Source organism: Lactuca sativa, chromosome 3, assembly GCF_002870075.4.
Source record: "Lactuca sativa cultivar Salinas chromosome 3, Lsat_Salinas_v11, whole genome shotgun sequence".
In the NCBI taxonomy this organism is placed as follows: Eukaryota; Viridiplantae; Streptophyta; class Magnoliopsida; order Asterales; family Asteraceae; genus Lactuca; species Lactuca sativa.
The window spans coordinates 64,034,746-64,048,685 of record NC_056625.2 but is presented as its reverse complement, the minus strand read 5'-3'; the positions used below and the strand labels follow the sequence as shown (position 1 = coordinate 64,048,685).

Sequence of the window (13,940 nt, the reverse complement as noted above, 5' to 3'; positions counted from 1 at the left end):
TTTTTACCTCAAATGGCTAGAAAATGATAAGCTAATCCTAGATCCTCAAGCTCTAAGCACAACTCCAAGTGGTCCACTGTGATAACTAGACATTTTTAGGTCAAACAAAGTCTAAGGGGTGTTGTGTATAAGTGTACCCACCATGTATATCTATGTAACTTTGTTGCAATAAAACTTTAAAAACCAAGAGGGCATGGTTAGGATAAGTGCATGTATAAGAAAATATACTTTGAAGATCACATTCGTAATAAACCATTAAAAATCTACAAGTGATGGTATGACAAGGCAAGACAACTAATTGGAACCTAAATCATGAATTTAGACCTTTCCTTATAATCTTAAGCCTAGGACCCCACCCATTTAATAATTTGGATTGCTCAAGAAAATCACCCCCTTAGTGGGTGATTCAAAACCGAATCACCATGGGAGAAGGAGGTATGACCGAAATCACAAGCTAGAGAACACTAAGGCCGAAAACTCTAAAGATAAGTCCATTAAGGCCGAAAACTCTAAGGATGAGTCCACTAAGGCCGAAATCATATTTGGTGGGGGAGTTAGGACTGAAATCACCAAGCAAATAGGGTGATTTCGGTCATGCATGGCTGAAAACACAAAGTTGATCCCCTCCCAAGGTGATTTCAGTGAATCAAGAAAAGATAAGGTGTTGACTTGTGATTTGATAGTTTAATCCTTTCCAAAGCAAGTTTATACCCAACATATACCTATGTAATAACCATCAGATAACCAAACAAATATCAAATCTCTTTTTCCTTCCTCCAAGTTCAAAGCCGCCAAGCAATTAGCCTTGGATTTTTTGTAAGTATCCCTTCAAATCTAGCGTGTTTATACACTTTTATGTTAGTTTTATTATATTTACACACATATTATTATATGTTAAACTCTTAGGATAACATTCTTGCCAAGAAAGTTCAACCACCCCATTCAAGTGTTAGGCTTGGAAATCTTCACACCATCTTCTCAAATAACCCACAAAACCACACATGGTGAGTTCATACCCCCCACATTTTCAAGTTTTTTCATGTTTTTAAAAGGGGGGGGGGGGGGGGGGGGGGGGGGCTGGGATACAAGTAAACTTTGTTTATCACACAAATACTTACATGTTTTCATCTTTATGTTAAAAATAAGATATTACTTGCATAAGATATGATTATCACTACTTTTTATATAATATTTGTGATATATTAGTTTTGATATGCAAATGGGGGTTCCATTAGACATGTGGTTCGTATGGGAGGAGCTTGCTTCATCTTCACCTTGTTTCTTAGATTTTTAAGCCACTCTTGTTGCATTAGTAACAACCTCTTTTTCTCCGTATCAATATGACCACGTACCCGCTCTTCTTGTGCTTTCAGTCTTCTGACTCGATGTAGCTTCTTTATAACGTAAGCTTCCTCAAGCTTGCCCCCACGGCTCATATATTGTTGGCCAATTTGTTTACCTTCATAGTGATCTATTTTTATGTTTTCCATCATGTTCAACACTTCAAGTTCAGCTTTCAACGTCTGCACTTGACTTTACATATCCCCATGCACATCAATACATCATCAATCTAGAGTCTCCCAAGTCTCTTTCATCATGTTCTTCTCTACTGGCGATAATAACGTCTTCTTGCCTTGATAAATACAGCAAATGTCATGTTGTCTTTTCTTACGCCAAAGAATTCTTGTGGGTCTTGGGTTCAATAGCGTCCCACACGCCACGAGCTTGCATGAGAACTTTCTTCTTGATGGCCCACTCAATATAGTTATTCTGGATAATATTGGATAATGAAGTGCCATTTGATCATCCATATCATTCTTTGTTGCGATGGCTGAGGGTGGATCTTGGGCATAAAGTGTGCTATCCAAGCATAAGAAAACAACCCCCTTGTTTCCTGATATTAAAACAGAAAATAGAGGAAGGTATAAGGAACAAAGGAAACTTGAGACAAAATACAACCTTTTTTTTATTAAACTCAAAAACTCACGTTAACATAAAATAAAAACTCCTACTTATACCGAAAAGAAAATAAGAAGAAAAGAGCTAACCTATCTTTTACTAAAATGCAGGAAAGGATAACTAAATTCAAACCAATAAGATAAGTCAAACACATATTGGAAGTTGGAACATCGTGGATTCTTCCAACAATAATATGATCTATCTAAATATACGTTTCTAGTCCATCATTGAAGATGCGAACAAAAGCTTCCATCTCAGTAGCCGAAAGGCATAAGCCAATCTCCACATCTCCATTAGGTTCTTTGGAAGCTAACATGGATATAGATTCACTATAATCTATGGAAATGATTTCGTACTTTTTGGGCTTCCCCCATCCAAAATCCAAATCATAAAACCTAAGCTTTGGTGTTCCAGCAACATTTATCATTGTTGTCGGCATCTCCTCCGACAACAATTTAAAGAACCAATCCATATCTTTCACGATTCCATCCTTATCATTCAAGGTCTTGTGTAGATTTTCTCCCATCAACTTAGTAGCAGTTACGAATCCTTCCTTTCCCGTTAAAAGAGTAGGTTTCTCCGTCGCCGCAGTATACATGAGACAGTTGCCAAAGTATTCCATTGGGACCGGAGGATCCAAACGTGTCCTGCAATCGATGCTGAAACCAAATAGTTGTAGCTCATCGTTACGTGATTCTGCAATGCAACTCCATATATAACCACATGCAACTGTAAAAGATGATACATATGGTAGTGTTGGAAGTTGGTTTGAAACCAGTTTCTTCAACCGATTAACGACATCTCGTGTCAAGATAAATGTGGCTCGAACTTTATCAGTCGGCGAAAGAGTTGGAGGTTGATACTTTTCGTTAAAAGTTTCAACCTTTGCGTAACCTAAATAAACATCATCTAGTAATTTCGGGTATTTTACCAGCCTATCATACAACGGAAAAGTTCCTTTAGCTAGGAATGACTCATCTGTGCCTGATTGCGCAATCGATGTCCACGCTTTCAAGAAGTCGAAATTGCTGATAGCATCACCCACGGCATGGTGGTTGGTTATTCCGATGGAGAATCCACAGTTTGAAAAAAGTGTCACTTGAACTGTCAAGATTGGGATTGTTATGTAATCGAAAGCTTCAGCAGTGCGTTTGAGAATGGGTATAAGATGATAAAACTGATCACACTCTCGAGGATGGTTTCCTGATAGGTCGTTGAAATCAAGGTTACATTCTGCAATAGTAACCTTGACAGAATCACCTTCAACGTAACGAATTTCAGGTTTTTTAGAAGGAGAAGGAAATACGATCAAGTTACCAGCGAAAGGAAAAAAATGTTGAAGGGCGATTGATAATGAATTTTTGAGTTTGGGAGCGATGGTTTCAGTGAAGTGAGTTTTAGTAATTGGGAGCTCATAGAAGTAGAGAGTGTGCATGGGAGGGATGGCTAGCCATGAGAAGTCGAAGAAAGTTAGAGGCAGCGATCTGTCGCCTATGGTCGCCGGTGGTGGCGATACTTGGGACTCTTCAAGAACAGTCAAGATCGGAAGGGAACCCATTTCTTTTAACTTTCTCTGATGGTTCTATATCTCAAAGTTAGTGGAGTTATATAGGGGTAAGGAGACTATAGCAAATTAGTGCATTTTTATTTTTATATGTTTTATTAGGAAACGTGGTGATTTTTTTTATTCTTTAGTTGTATTTTTTGTATCAAACGATTCACTGGATTACGGCATCGATCATCAGGTTCAAGATTTTGGGATATCATAGGATTATCTTATAGTTGATGCCAATTTTCTATTAAATTGCAATATTCTAAACAAAAATGAAAGGAAGGAAAGAAAGAACCAAACGATACAATGAGCTGTTTTAATTGTGACTAGAGAACTTGTACACAAAGAATAATTGATACTTTTTACTAAATTGTTCTCATTGGCCAAAAAAATGAGATTACATCTATATAAATAACAAAAACCTAAAAACTAAGAAATGTTTCGAATCATGGCTATAAACTCTTGTAATGGAAAAATATATAAAAGCAATAATTAAATAGTAGAATGTAAGAGATTGCAAGAACGTGCAAGATGTGGGAGTGACTTGGCATTTAAAGCGTGGATTACATGCAAAGGTATGTTAACACTCAAGAAAGTGTACCAAACTTCTTCCGGAGGCCTTAGTCGTTGCTCCGGATACTCAAGATAGGTAGTGGTTGAGAAATAAAATTTCATACATACATATATAATGTTTAAAGCTCAGACGTTGACACATTCTAAATATTATTAGTGTTTTATGATTGACCTTATACGTGAGTTTTAGGTCGGGTTAATATAGACTACTTAAATAGTATATTTTATATAAAAAATTTATCAAACTCTATTTGGATAATTTTCAGATATTATAATAATGTTATTAGTTTGTGTTCTTTAAGTTTTTATATGTACTATACAATTTGAACAAAATTAATATATGTGATTTCACAAGTAGAACTAAGAATCTTAATTGAAGATATACACAAATTTAAGTATAGTAGATCTCGATAACTAAATATTTGCAAACAAGTAAATAGTTAAGTTTTGTGTCGGGCAATGGTAAAAACGAAAAGACCTAGGATTTAATAAATATATGCTTGAAAATTAATAGAATAATCTACTGTGTGATGAAGGGTTGATCTCGTGGGAGTAGGTGGGAAATTGCCATCACTCAAAATAAGACGCATGTGTTTTTTCATTAATTTTTTTAATCATAAAATGAGAAGTAAATTTCAGAAATATGTTCTGTCATTTCATTGAGCTTAAAATCAATTTTTTTACAGACAATATGGTTCTTTTTCACAGAATTTAATTTTTGTTTTGATCTTTAATACCGTTAATTGTCATCCCTTAAATATGGGATAATAAGGGAGGAGGAGTGGTTCCCATTGAACCCACCGAACCCACTGAATCTACTGTCACATCAGCTTTTCTCTTTGATTTTTTTTCATCTTTCCGAACTTACAACACACGGAAATCATATTTTTCTCAACCCATTCAACTCACTCAATTAAAAAAAATATATATACAAAATAATCAAGGTAAAATCTTAATTAGCAATAGAGTTACCGCTAGTACCACTTCCTCTTCGACGGGTTGTTTAATTGGTTTCACGAACCCACTTCATCCTTTCTCTCTACTTTCTCTCTCTCTCATTTTCTCTTGTACCATATGTTTTAAGACTTGTACCTTAGTTGTTTAGTGTTTTTTTTAATTGAGTGGGTTCAAAAAGATAGGATTTCCGTGTGTTGTGGATTCGGAAAGATGAAGAAAAATCAAAAAGAAAGGTTGATGTGGCAGTGGGTTCAGTGGGAACGACTCTCTCCTCTCTAAGAGGGTAACAAATTGCATTTTATCTGTCAACATTTTTTACACGATTTTCCAATGATTTTTTTGAAATTTGTACATGAACCAAGAATCTTTAGATTGTGTTCAAAAGATATCACCAACGTTTTGTTTTGTTTACATTTACCTTGTTAGGCCGATGGGTGTCATGCCACACTCACCACACTTTTCTACTGCCACATTATCTTTTATCTCAACCCACAAAACTGATGAGTGTCATACCACACTTTACCATAATCACCACAATACATATTTTTATGTATGCAATACAACATTTGAATAAGTGTATTTAGAGAATCATCCGAACGAGATACGGTTGTCAAATGGGTGAAGAGTTTTCCCGTATGGCAAATCCATACCACATACCATCTTTACTGTATTTTTTACTTTTTGGTACGGTGTTTACTGTTTACCGTATACCACAGCTTACCGTGATATGTGATATAAGGTGCACTAAATAGCCTTATTGATTGACGTGACATGTCTTGTTATTGATTTATTGCTGAGATTTTTTAACGATATTGCATCTCATTATAAAAAGAGAGAAAAGTGGTGCTAGTTATCGAATTCTCATACTTATGAAGCAAGATCACTCGCTTTACCCCTGGTATCCATATAAGCTTTCCTTTTATTTTTTCTGATTTGCAATATTACTAGATAAATCTAATATAACCGGTTACCAAAGTATTTTCTGTACAACCAATAAAACTTATTGGTAATACGTGTATAATATTAACAAATTAGTAGTAATATGTATACAACAAAATAAATTGTTTTTTTTTACAAAAACCAAATATTGTTATCATCCAAATTATTATCACATGACTATTTGGCTCGATAAATACTCTTTACATATTTTTATGTAACTTGTATTATTATTGAAAAATAATAAGAAATGAAAAATATAATTTCATAATCATAATAAGGGCCACTTTTATTTTTGCTACAATTTTAATAATTAAACAACAAAGATGTTTATCATTAATAATCAATTCAAACCCAAAGTACCAAATGTGTATGAACATAAAAAAAAAAAAAAAAAAAAAAAAAAAAAAAAAAAAAAAAACAAATGTAATAAAGTAAGAAAAGATCAACTATTGCAACTTAATCCTCCGACATTTTTTGTTTTTCTTTATCTTTTTGTTTATATTACCTCTTCAATCTTTATAAATAAACCAAGAAACAAACAAATTTAATTTTAGCATATAATACATCACAAGTAAAACAAGAAACTAAGTTTATTACTTTTGCCTATGCCGTGGCTTTTAATATATCGTCAATGTTATCAATAGCGGGCTTTTTTTTGACTTTCTTATCCAATCTTGTATGCAACCAAAGATCGTGAACAATAATAATGGAGTAAAACATAACCTTACAAGAAAGAATAATAATTTGCCTCGGGTCATTAACGCGCGATACAATAAGAAATCATATAACATTTCATTTCTTCAATCATGATGCCTCTTATTAAGAGACAATAAAAGGTAAAACACACAAGGCCTTAGTATGACAATCGTAGTAATAAACAAAACTTTTGGCTCATTTAGGCACCTCTTTAATTCGATTTCAATTGGAATCGAGTTACTTTCTTTCATATGTAAAAATTCTCCCAAAAAATGTATTACCCTCATTACATGAAATAATATCTTCATTGCAAGTTTCTTGAGACGACGGATGCAAGTTAAACCTTTCTTTGTAATTTTTAAACAAATCATCCAATATATCTTCAACTTTTCGCACCACAGTCACCATCTTCATATCAAAATCTTCTCTCGACATAGGATGTTCCTTAATCTGTTATGTTGTACATAATTATCTTTCTAAAAGCATGTCTAATAAAAAGAAGATTTCATGATCCGACATACTGCAAAATACATAGTCATTTAGTTAGTTAAACAATTCATTTCTCATATTCTTTTTCACATTAAACAAAAACCGGGTTTCATTTCCCACGTGCATAGATGTTGGACTACATCTAGAAATTCTCTAAAAATGCACTAACAAATTTGAAGTGCTTGATACAGTTTCGGATTTAGTCTTGAATTTTTCGAGAAATGTGGCGTAATTTTGCGCACGTACCAAAATCATAATATTTGAGCACTCTATCGATATCACAAATAAAACTAGCATCTTCAAATTCATAGTTGAAAAGAAAACTCTCCTAACTCGACGATAATTTTCAACATCTTATAAGTGGAATTCCAACTAGTAGAAAAATCACCACACATAAAGCTTTTTTGATTCAACCTTACAATCGTTCCTGCACTTTTTAAATTTGTTTATTCTTTGTGACGATTGTCTAAGTCAATAACTAAATTTATATATATGTGAATTAAAAATAAAATCCTTTTGGATTGCCCTCAAAACTAGTAATTGACTAGAATGACTTTTGGAGATAGACTGATTTATTAATTTATTATATGGTTAATAAATAATAATAAATGATTTGTTAATATATTATGAGATTAATATATTAATTAGAAATAATATTATTTAATTAATAATTAATTAGAAATTAATTAGAATTAATTTTGGGATTAATTGGATTAATTAAAAATACAAGAACTTGAGCTGTAATTGTTCAATAGTTGAACGTATTCCAGAACCTTCCTATGCCTTGGATGGTTTTAAGAGACATATTTAGGATTTTTGGAATATTCCTTAAGGATAATTAGGAATTTGGATAATTACCTAATTTGAAATATTAATATTAGACAAAAATGCAAAAATGGTCCCTGTGGTTAGTCATTTTTTGCGGATATGGTCCAAACCTTTTAAAAATTAGATTTCTGGTCCTTATTGAAAGGTTTGTTTATGGAACAAGTCCTTGGGGTTAACAGCCGTTTGTTTGTGGCTGTTAAACCCCTCACGTGCATTGCACACGAGGACATAAATGTCTTTTTACTTGAGGGACCATTTTTACAATTCCTGAAATAATATATAAAGACTTCCCCAACGTTCTTCCCCAACGTTCAAGTTCTTCCCCAAACGTTGTTCTGCAACTTTCAAGTTGTTCTTCCTTCTCTCATCTCTCTTTGTTAACGGTCGGGGTGTTAGTTAATCACACGATGGTTCTCTGTTTTTGTGGTAAGTTTGCCGTTGTTAAATGCTCATGGACACCGAAGAACCCAGGCAGACGTTTCTATGCTTGCCCTCAAAAGGTAAAGAAATTCGTTTGCACCCATTTTGATTTGTAATCAAATAACATTTGTTGTTTTCCCCTGTTTGAAGGATTCTGCTTGTCGCTTCATCGGATGGGTTGATCCCCCCATGTGTGAAAGGTCTAAAGTCATTATTCCTGGACTATTGAGAAATATGAACCGAATGCAAGCTTGGTGCACAGCTCTAAAGATCATGTTGCTGGCTAGTTGGGTGTTTTTTGTGATTTTGTTCATAAGGTCTGTTTAGGTTTAGGTAATAGGTCAATGGGGTGGGTTTTTTTTTGTTGAAGATCGATAAAAGTGTGGTTTTTTGGTGGATTAATGGTTTTTGGTACTTTGACCTAGGTTCTTTATAGTTGTTTGTAAGGTCAAAGTAACTTGTTTATGTAGTAAATGACTTCCTGATATAAATATGAATTTTATGGAATTGCTTATGTTGTTTGTAAGGTTCTTTGTAGTTTTTGTAAGGTGAAAGAAAGGTTAATGTGAATAATTGACTGTAATGGTTATAATAAACAACAATAACCAAAAACCATAATAACGAAGGCTGCAATTACATAATAGACTACAAGCATATAGTGCAATTACATTATCCCAAAATATGCAACCATATATATATATATATATATATATATATATATATATATATGTGTGTGTGTGTGTGTGTGTGTGTGTATGGGTGTGTGTGTTCTAATACTTATCATACTAATGAAAACCAAAATAACCATAAGTCATAAGTTTTTTAACATCAAAACACTTCCAAAAGTAGCAAATAACATCTGCCAAAACAAACACAACCTTGATCTTCAACTTCCACCTAACTTCCACCTCCTTGACCTTTGCATGTCCTTGAGTTGTGACCTTTGTTTTTGCATTTTGCACATGTTACACTGACATATTTCTTTGTTAATTTTTGAACTCCATCAGGACCCACTTTACAGCCTTCTTCCTGACTTACACCATGAGTACCACTCTGACTTTGACTCCCTCTTTGACTCTGACTCAATTTTTCATCCTCACTTTTCTTCCTCTTCTTTGTAGGCCTACCTGGTTGCTTATGATGTATTGGAGGGATAAGTTTGGTGGGACACAAACTTTTAGGCCACATTATTCTTCCTTTTATGGGCTCTACCTTATAGGAATATGCATTCTTCCATGTATCCAACCAGTATACCTTATTGACCCACCTGTAAATGTCACCAACATCCTCTGAGTTCTTGGTCATTTCATAAAGGGTTGCAATGGCATGTTTACATGGGATGCCTATTAGCTCCCACTTCCTGCAAGTACATGTGTTGTTCCTAACATCTACAACATGTTGATCTTGCCATGCCCCAGTGACTTGGTATTTCTCACCCCCATTCCACCTAGCAATGTAATGTGATGCATGAGACTTGTTTACATCCAATATGGTTGTTACAGTGGGTGTTAAAGGCCCTTTTGCCTTGTCCATCACCTTCATAACATTACAGATTCTCTTCATCAGGTATTGTCTAATATACTCCAAACAACCTATGATAGGCTTATCTCTTCCCTCTATTATCTTGATGTTAAATACCTCACAAAGGTTGTTTAACAGTATATCAGAGATTGCCAACTATTGAGTTCACCCTTCCATTTCTTCTATACCGTGGTGAAACTTGTGTAGGGACTTTGTCAAAGAGTATCAAGGACATATACCCTGCCAACTGTGTTTGATCATTAGATTCATCTATCATTGGGGTTTTATCCTTTGTTGGTACTTAAGGTACATTTGCTTCTTTTGGAAGATCACCATCACAGAGCTCCTTAATAATAACTTTTTTGCTTTCCTTTTGGAGACATAAAATAGGTCAGCAAATTAGTTTGTCCATGTTCTGTATACACTTCAATGACCTTGTTATCTCCAATATACTGAGCCAAATTCAAGACATTATTATCATTCCCTAAAGCTCTAAGGCCAAAATCCAAGTCTTCATGAGGAATCCTAAAATGGTAATATATTACTGGGGGTACAGAGTAACCTAGCTCTAGCATCATTGCGTCTAGTTCATGAACTGAGAACTCATCAATGTCTACTAAATCAATATATCGCACTTCACCTTTAACATATTTCGTGTTTGGAAGCTTCATAAAATTTCCACCATGGTGTAGCTTTATGTTGAACATTGTTGGTACACGCTCTACAAGATATAAAAATCATTAAGTAAGAAATTATCAGATGTTTGTATTTTTGGCTCTGTTCTTCAGATCATCAAGAAACCTAACAAAATTTCGTAAACAGAGGATAAGTGAAACTAACCATATTCATTTGTGATGTCATACGTCTCGCCTTTTGGCCTAATCTCCCACATTACGAACACCATTTATAGTTGAAAAGCAAAAACAAGTAAACACCTTGGACCAAATCTTGATTAGGGTTTTTGCGTTCAAAACGAATGACGAAGAAGATGGAAGTGGAAGAGATAACTAAATATTTTGTGATTTTGTGTGTAATATGGCGCTAAGACGGTAACAAGCAGGTTTATTTCAGGAATCGTAAAAATGGTCCCTCAAGTAAAAAGACCTTTATGCCCTCGTGTGCAATGCACGTGAGGGGTTTAACAGCCACAAACAAACAGCTGTTAACCCCAGGGACTCGTTCCACAAACAAACCTTTCAATAAGGACCAGAAATCCAATTTTTAAAAGGTTTGGACCATATCCACAAAAAATGACTAACCACAGGGACCATTATTGCATTTTTGTCTTAATATTATGTTCAAATTAAGGTTTCCAAAGCTCCTTGTGTCAACTATAAATAGATTCACTTGGCTCCTTATTTTCGGCACCATTCCATCCAAAGGAATAGCCAAAAATCTCATCGCCTCTCCTCTCTCCTCAAATGTTCTTATTGCTAGGGTATGTGTACAAACCATCAGAGGCACTAGATTTCTGGTGTTTGCTTTCTAAGAGCTTTTTGAAGAGGGATTTTGTTGATTATTTACAACAACAACTAAAAGGTATGTAAACCTTAATCCCTTGTAATTTTTGGTTATAGTAGGGTTCTTGATGTTCATAGATTGTTGCTATCAATAGAGAAAACTTAGATCCAAATAAGTTGTATGTGAACTTAAGGGTTAAGTTTTTCTGCCACGTGTTTTAATTATAACCTATACAACCTATCAACACATATATACACTCATGTGTGGTACTTAACCAATTATACATAAACATGTGGGCATACACACATGATAAGCGAAACTACATGCTTACACTAACCTACAATTCAAGTTAGGAGCACAAAAATAAGCACACATGATGACTAAATCCGAAGGAGCAAAATATTCTCTCCCAACTACTTTGCATACAAAAAGCAAAATCTTCACTTTGAAAATATACATCAAAGCTTCAGACTATCAAAACAACTACATACCCAATATTGTCGTATTAACATATAAAATAATCGTACGACCTATTCATGAAACAAGGAATTTCTTGTGCATCATCTTTAAGTGCTTTAAAAATAATACGATATGTCATTGACCTAAACTCAATTTTATCAATTCGATTAACAACCACATGTATCATATGACACTACAAGAATATGAACCTCCGGTAACAAAGGCTTTGGCGACGACATTAAGTCGATGATGCTAAATTTTACTTTTGAATTTATCATTACATATTTATAATCTTACTTATTAATAAAGGAATCGTTTTTAGGTAGGCATATAATGACAACATGTTGTCGATATTACCTCACTACAATAAATGATGCATATCGAGGTGAAACCTACGACGACGACACATGTTTCCAATACAACTTCATTTACGGAAACGGAATTTCTCTTGCAAATGGTTTATAATTTTTAAAAAAATTTTTAACCTACGACAACAAAAAGTTCCTTGGACAAATTAAATAAGAATTTTTTCATGTATAGTTTTTGTTGATCGCGGATTTTGGAAAGTAATATGAATGACAACGGTTGGGTCCATGTCGACTTTCAGTATCTCGTTCTCCAAATCAATAAGCATTTTACCCCCGCACCACCATCCTCGTTAAGGATCTCTATCAGGGATTGCGATTTCCCTAATCCTCATTCGAAAACTCGATGGAGGTAAGAATCATTATTTATAGTATGTATTCACTTATCCCAATGGTATTTCCCAAAACGACTCAAATTATAAAAAGTTATTTCTGTAAATTAATATCTTAAGACAAATAAAAAGATAAAAACTATAGAAAGATGAAACAAAACTCAAACAACATCTAACTAACTACTAACACGATTGTACGTACACAACAAATATTAAAAGTATCGAAAGTCCTCAAGGCATTAGACTGATGATTAAACTTACATAATAAATATTAAATGTCTCAAAGAGAATCAAACCAACAAATATACTTACATGATTAATAACAAATATCTTAACATCCTCAACAAACTAAAATTAGGGATGTGCAAAAAACCACACAAACCGTTCACACCGCACCAAACCGCACCGCATAATGCGGTTTAAAATTTCATGGTGTGGTTTATGGTTCATAATTTTGTCAAACCGCGCTATGCGGTGCGGTTTATAGTTATCAAACCGCGGTTCAAACCGCACCGCGTCATGTGTGTGTGTGTATATATATATATATATATATATATATATATATATATATCAAAGTTTCCAATCATCAAATACTTCATACTGTCCAATAACTTTATTCTATATCACGATGGTTAAATATGGTAATTAAAAACTTAAAAGACAATGATATCAAATTTCATAAGTCATAACAACTTAGCAAAACATTATGTGGTTTTTTTGGTTGCAATATCTATGCCTTTTAAAGGGTATGCAATATAATTAATAAATTTGGAAGTGTTTTAATGGAATGAATAACAACCAAAGTTATAAATTGAAATAACTTATCAAACCGCATAAAACGCACAAACAGCCCGCATGAAACCGCACCGCATAATGCGGTTTAGTTCTTTTGTGGTGCGGTTTTCAAAAAACTCAAACCGCATGTGTGGTGCGGTTTGCGGTTTCAATTCTAAACCGCACCGCGAACACCCCTAACTAAAATCATAGTATTAAAGAAACATATTCCAGACTAAAAAAAATAATAAGTTGGTAATGTTATAAAGTTTATTTAAATCTTTGAAATCATATTTATAACGTCCCAAAATTTAGAGCTAAAAATTTCATTTTTATTTAATTAAAAGACCATCAACCAAGTATTGCATGTAAAATCATAATGAAATCATAGTATGTCAATAATAATCCAAATACATCAAGTCAACCATAAATACGAAACAACATGGTGTGTACGATAACGAGTTCGAAAGACCGTCCTCTGCGTATCCTCCTCTCTGGCCCTGATTTAATGATAACCCGAACGTAGATCAATCTTGGAAAATCAAGATGCGCCCTGAAGTTGGTCAAATTAATCGTTAATCATCGGGAGTGGGTAACAGTTATTCACCGTTAGCT

At 34.0% G+C, this 13,940-nt stretch overlaps 1 protein-coding gene across 1 annotated transcript; it reads right to left on the bottom strand.

Moving 5' to 3' along the window:
• Positions 1-2,049: 2,049 nt before the first annotated feature.
• Positions 2,050-3,546, bottom strand: LOC111884258 (malonyl-coenzyme A:anthocyanin 3-O-glucoside-6''-O-malonyltransferase). Its single transcript, XM_023880571.2, has one exon. The coding sequence runs from the start codon at positions 3,515-3,517 to the stop codon at positions 2,162-2,164; it is 1,356 nt and encodes a 451-aa protein (XP_023736339.1). The 5' UTR covers positions 3,518-3,546; the 3' UTR covers positions 2,050-2,161.
• Between the last annotated feature and the right edge of the window lie 10,394 nt (positions 3,547-13,940).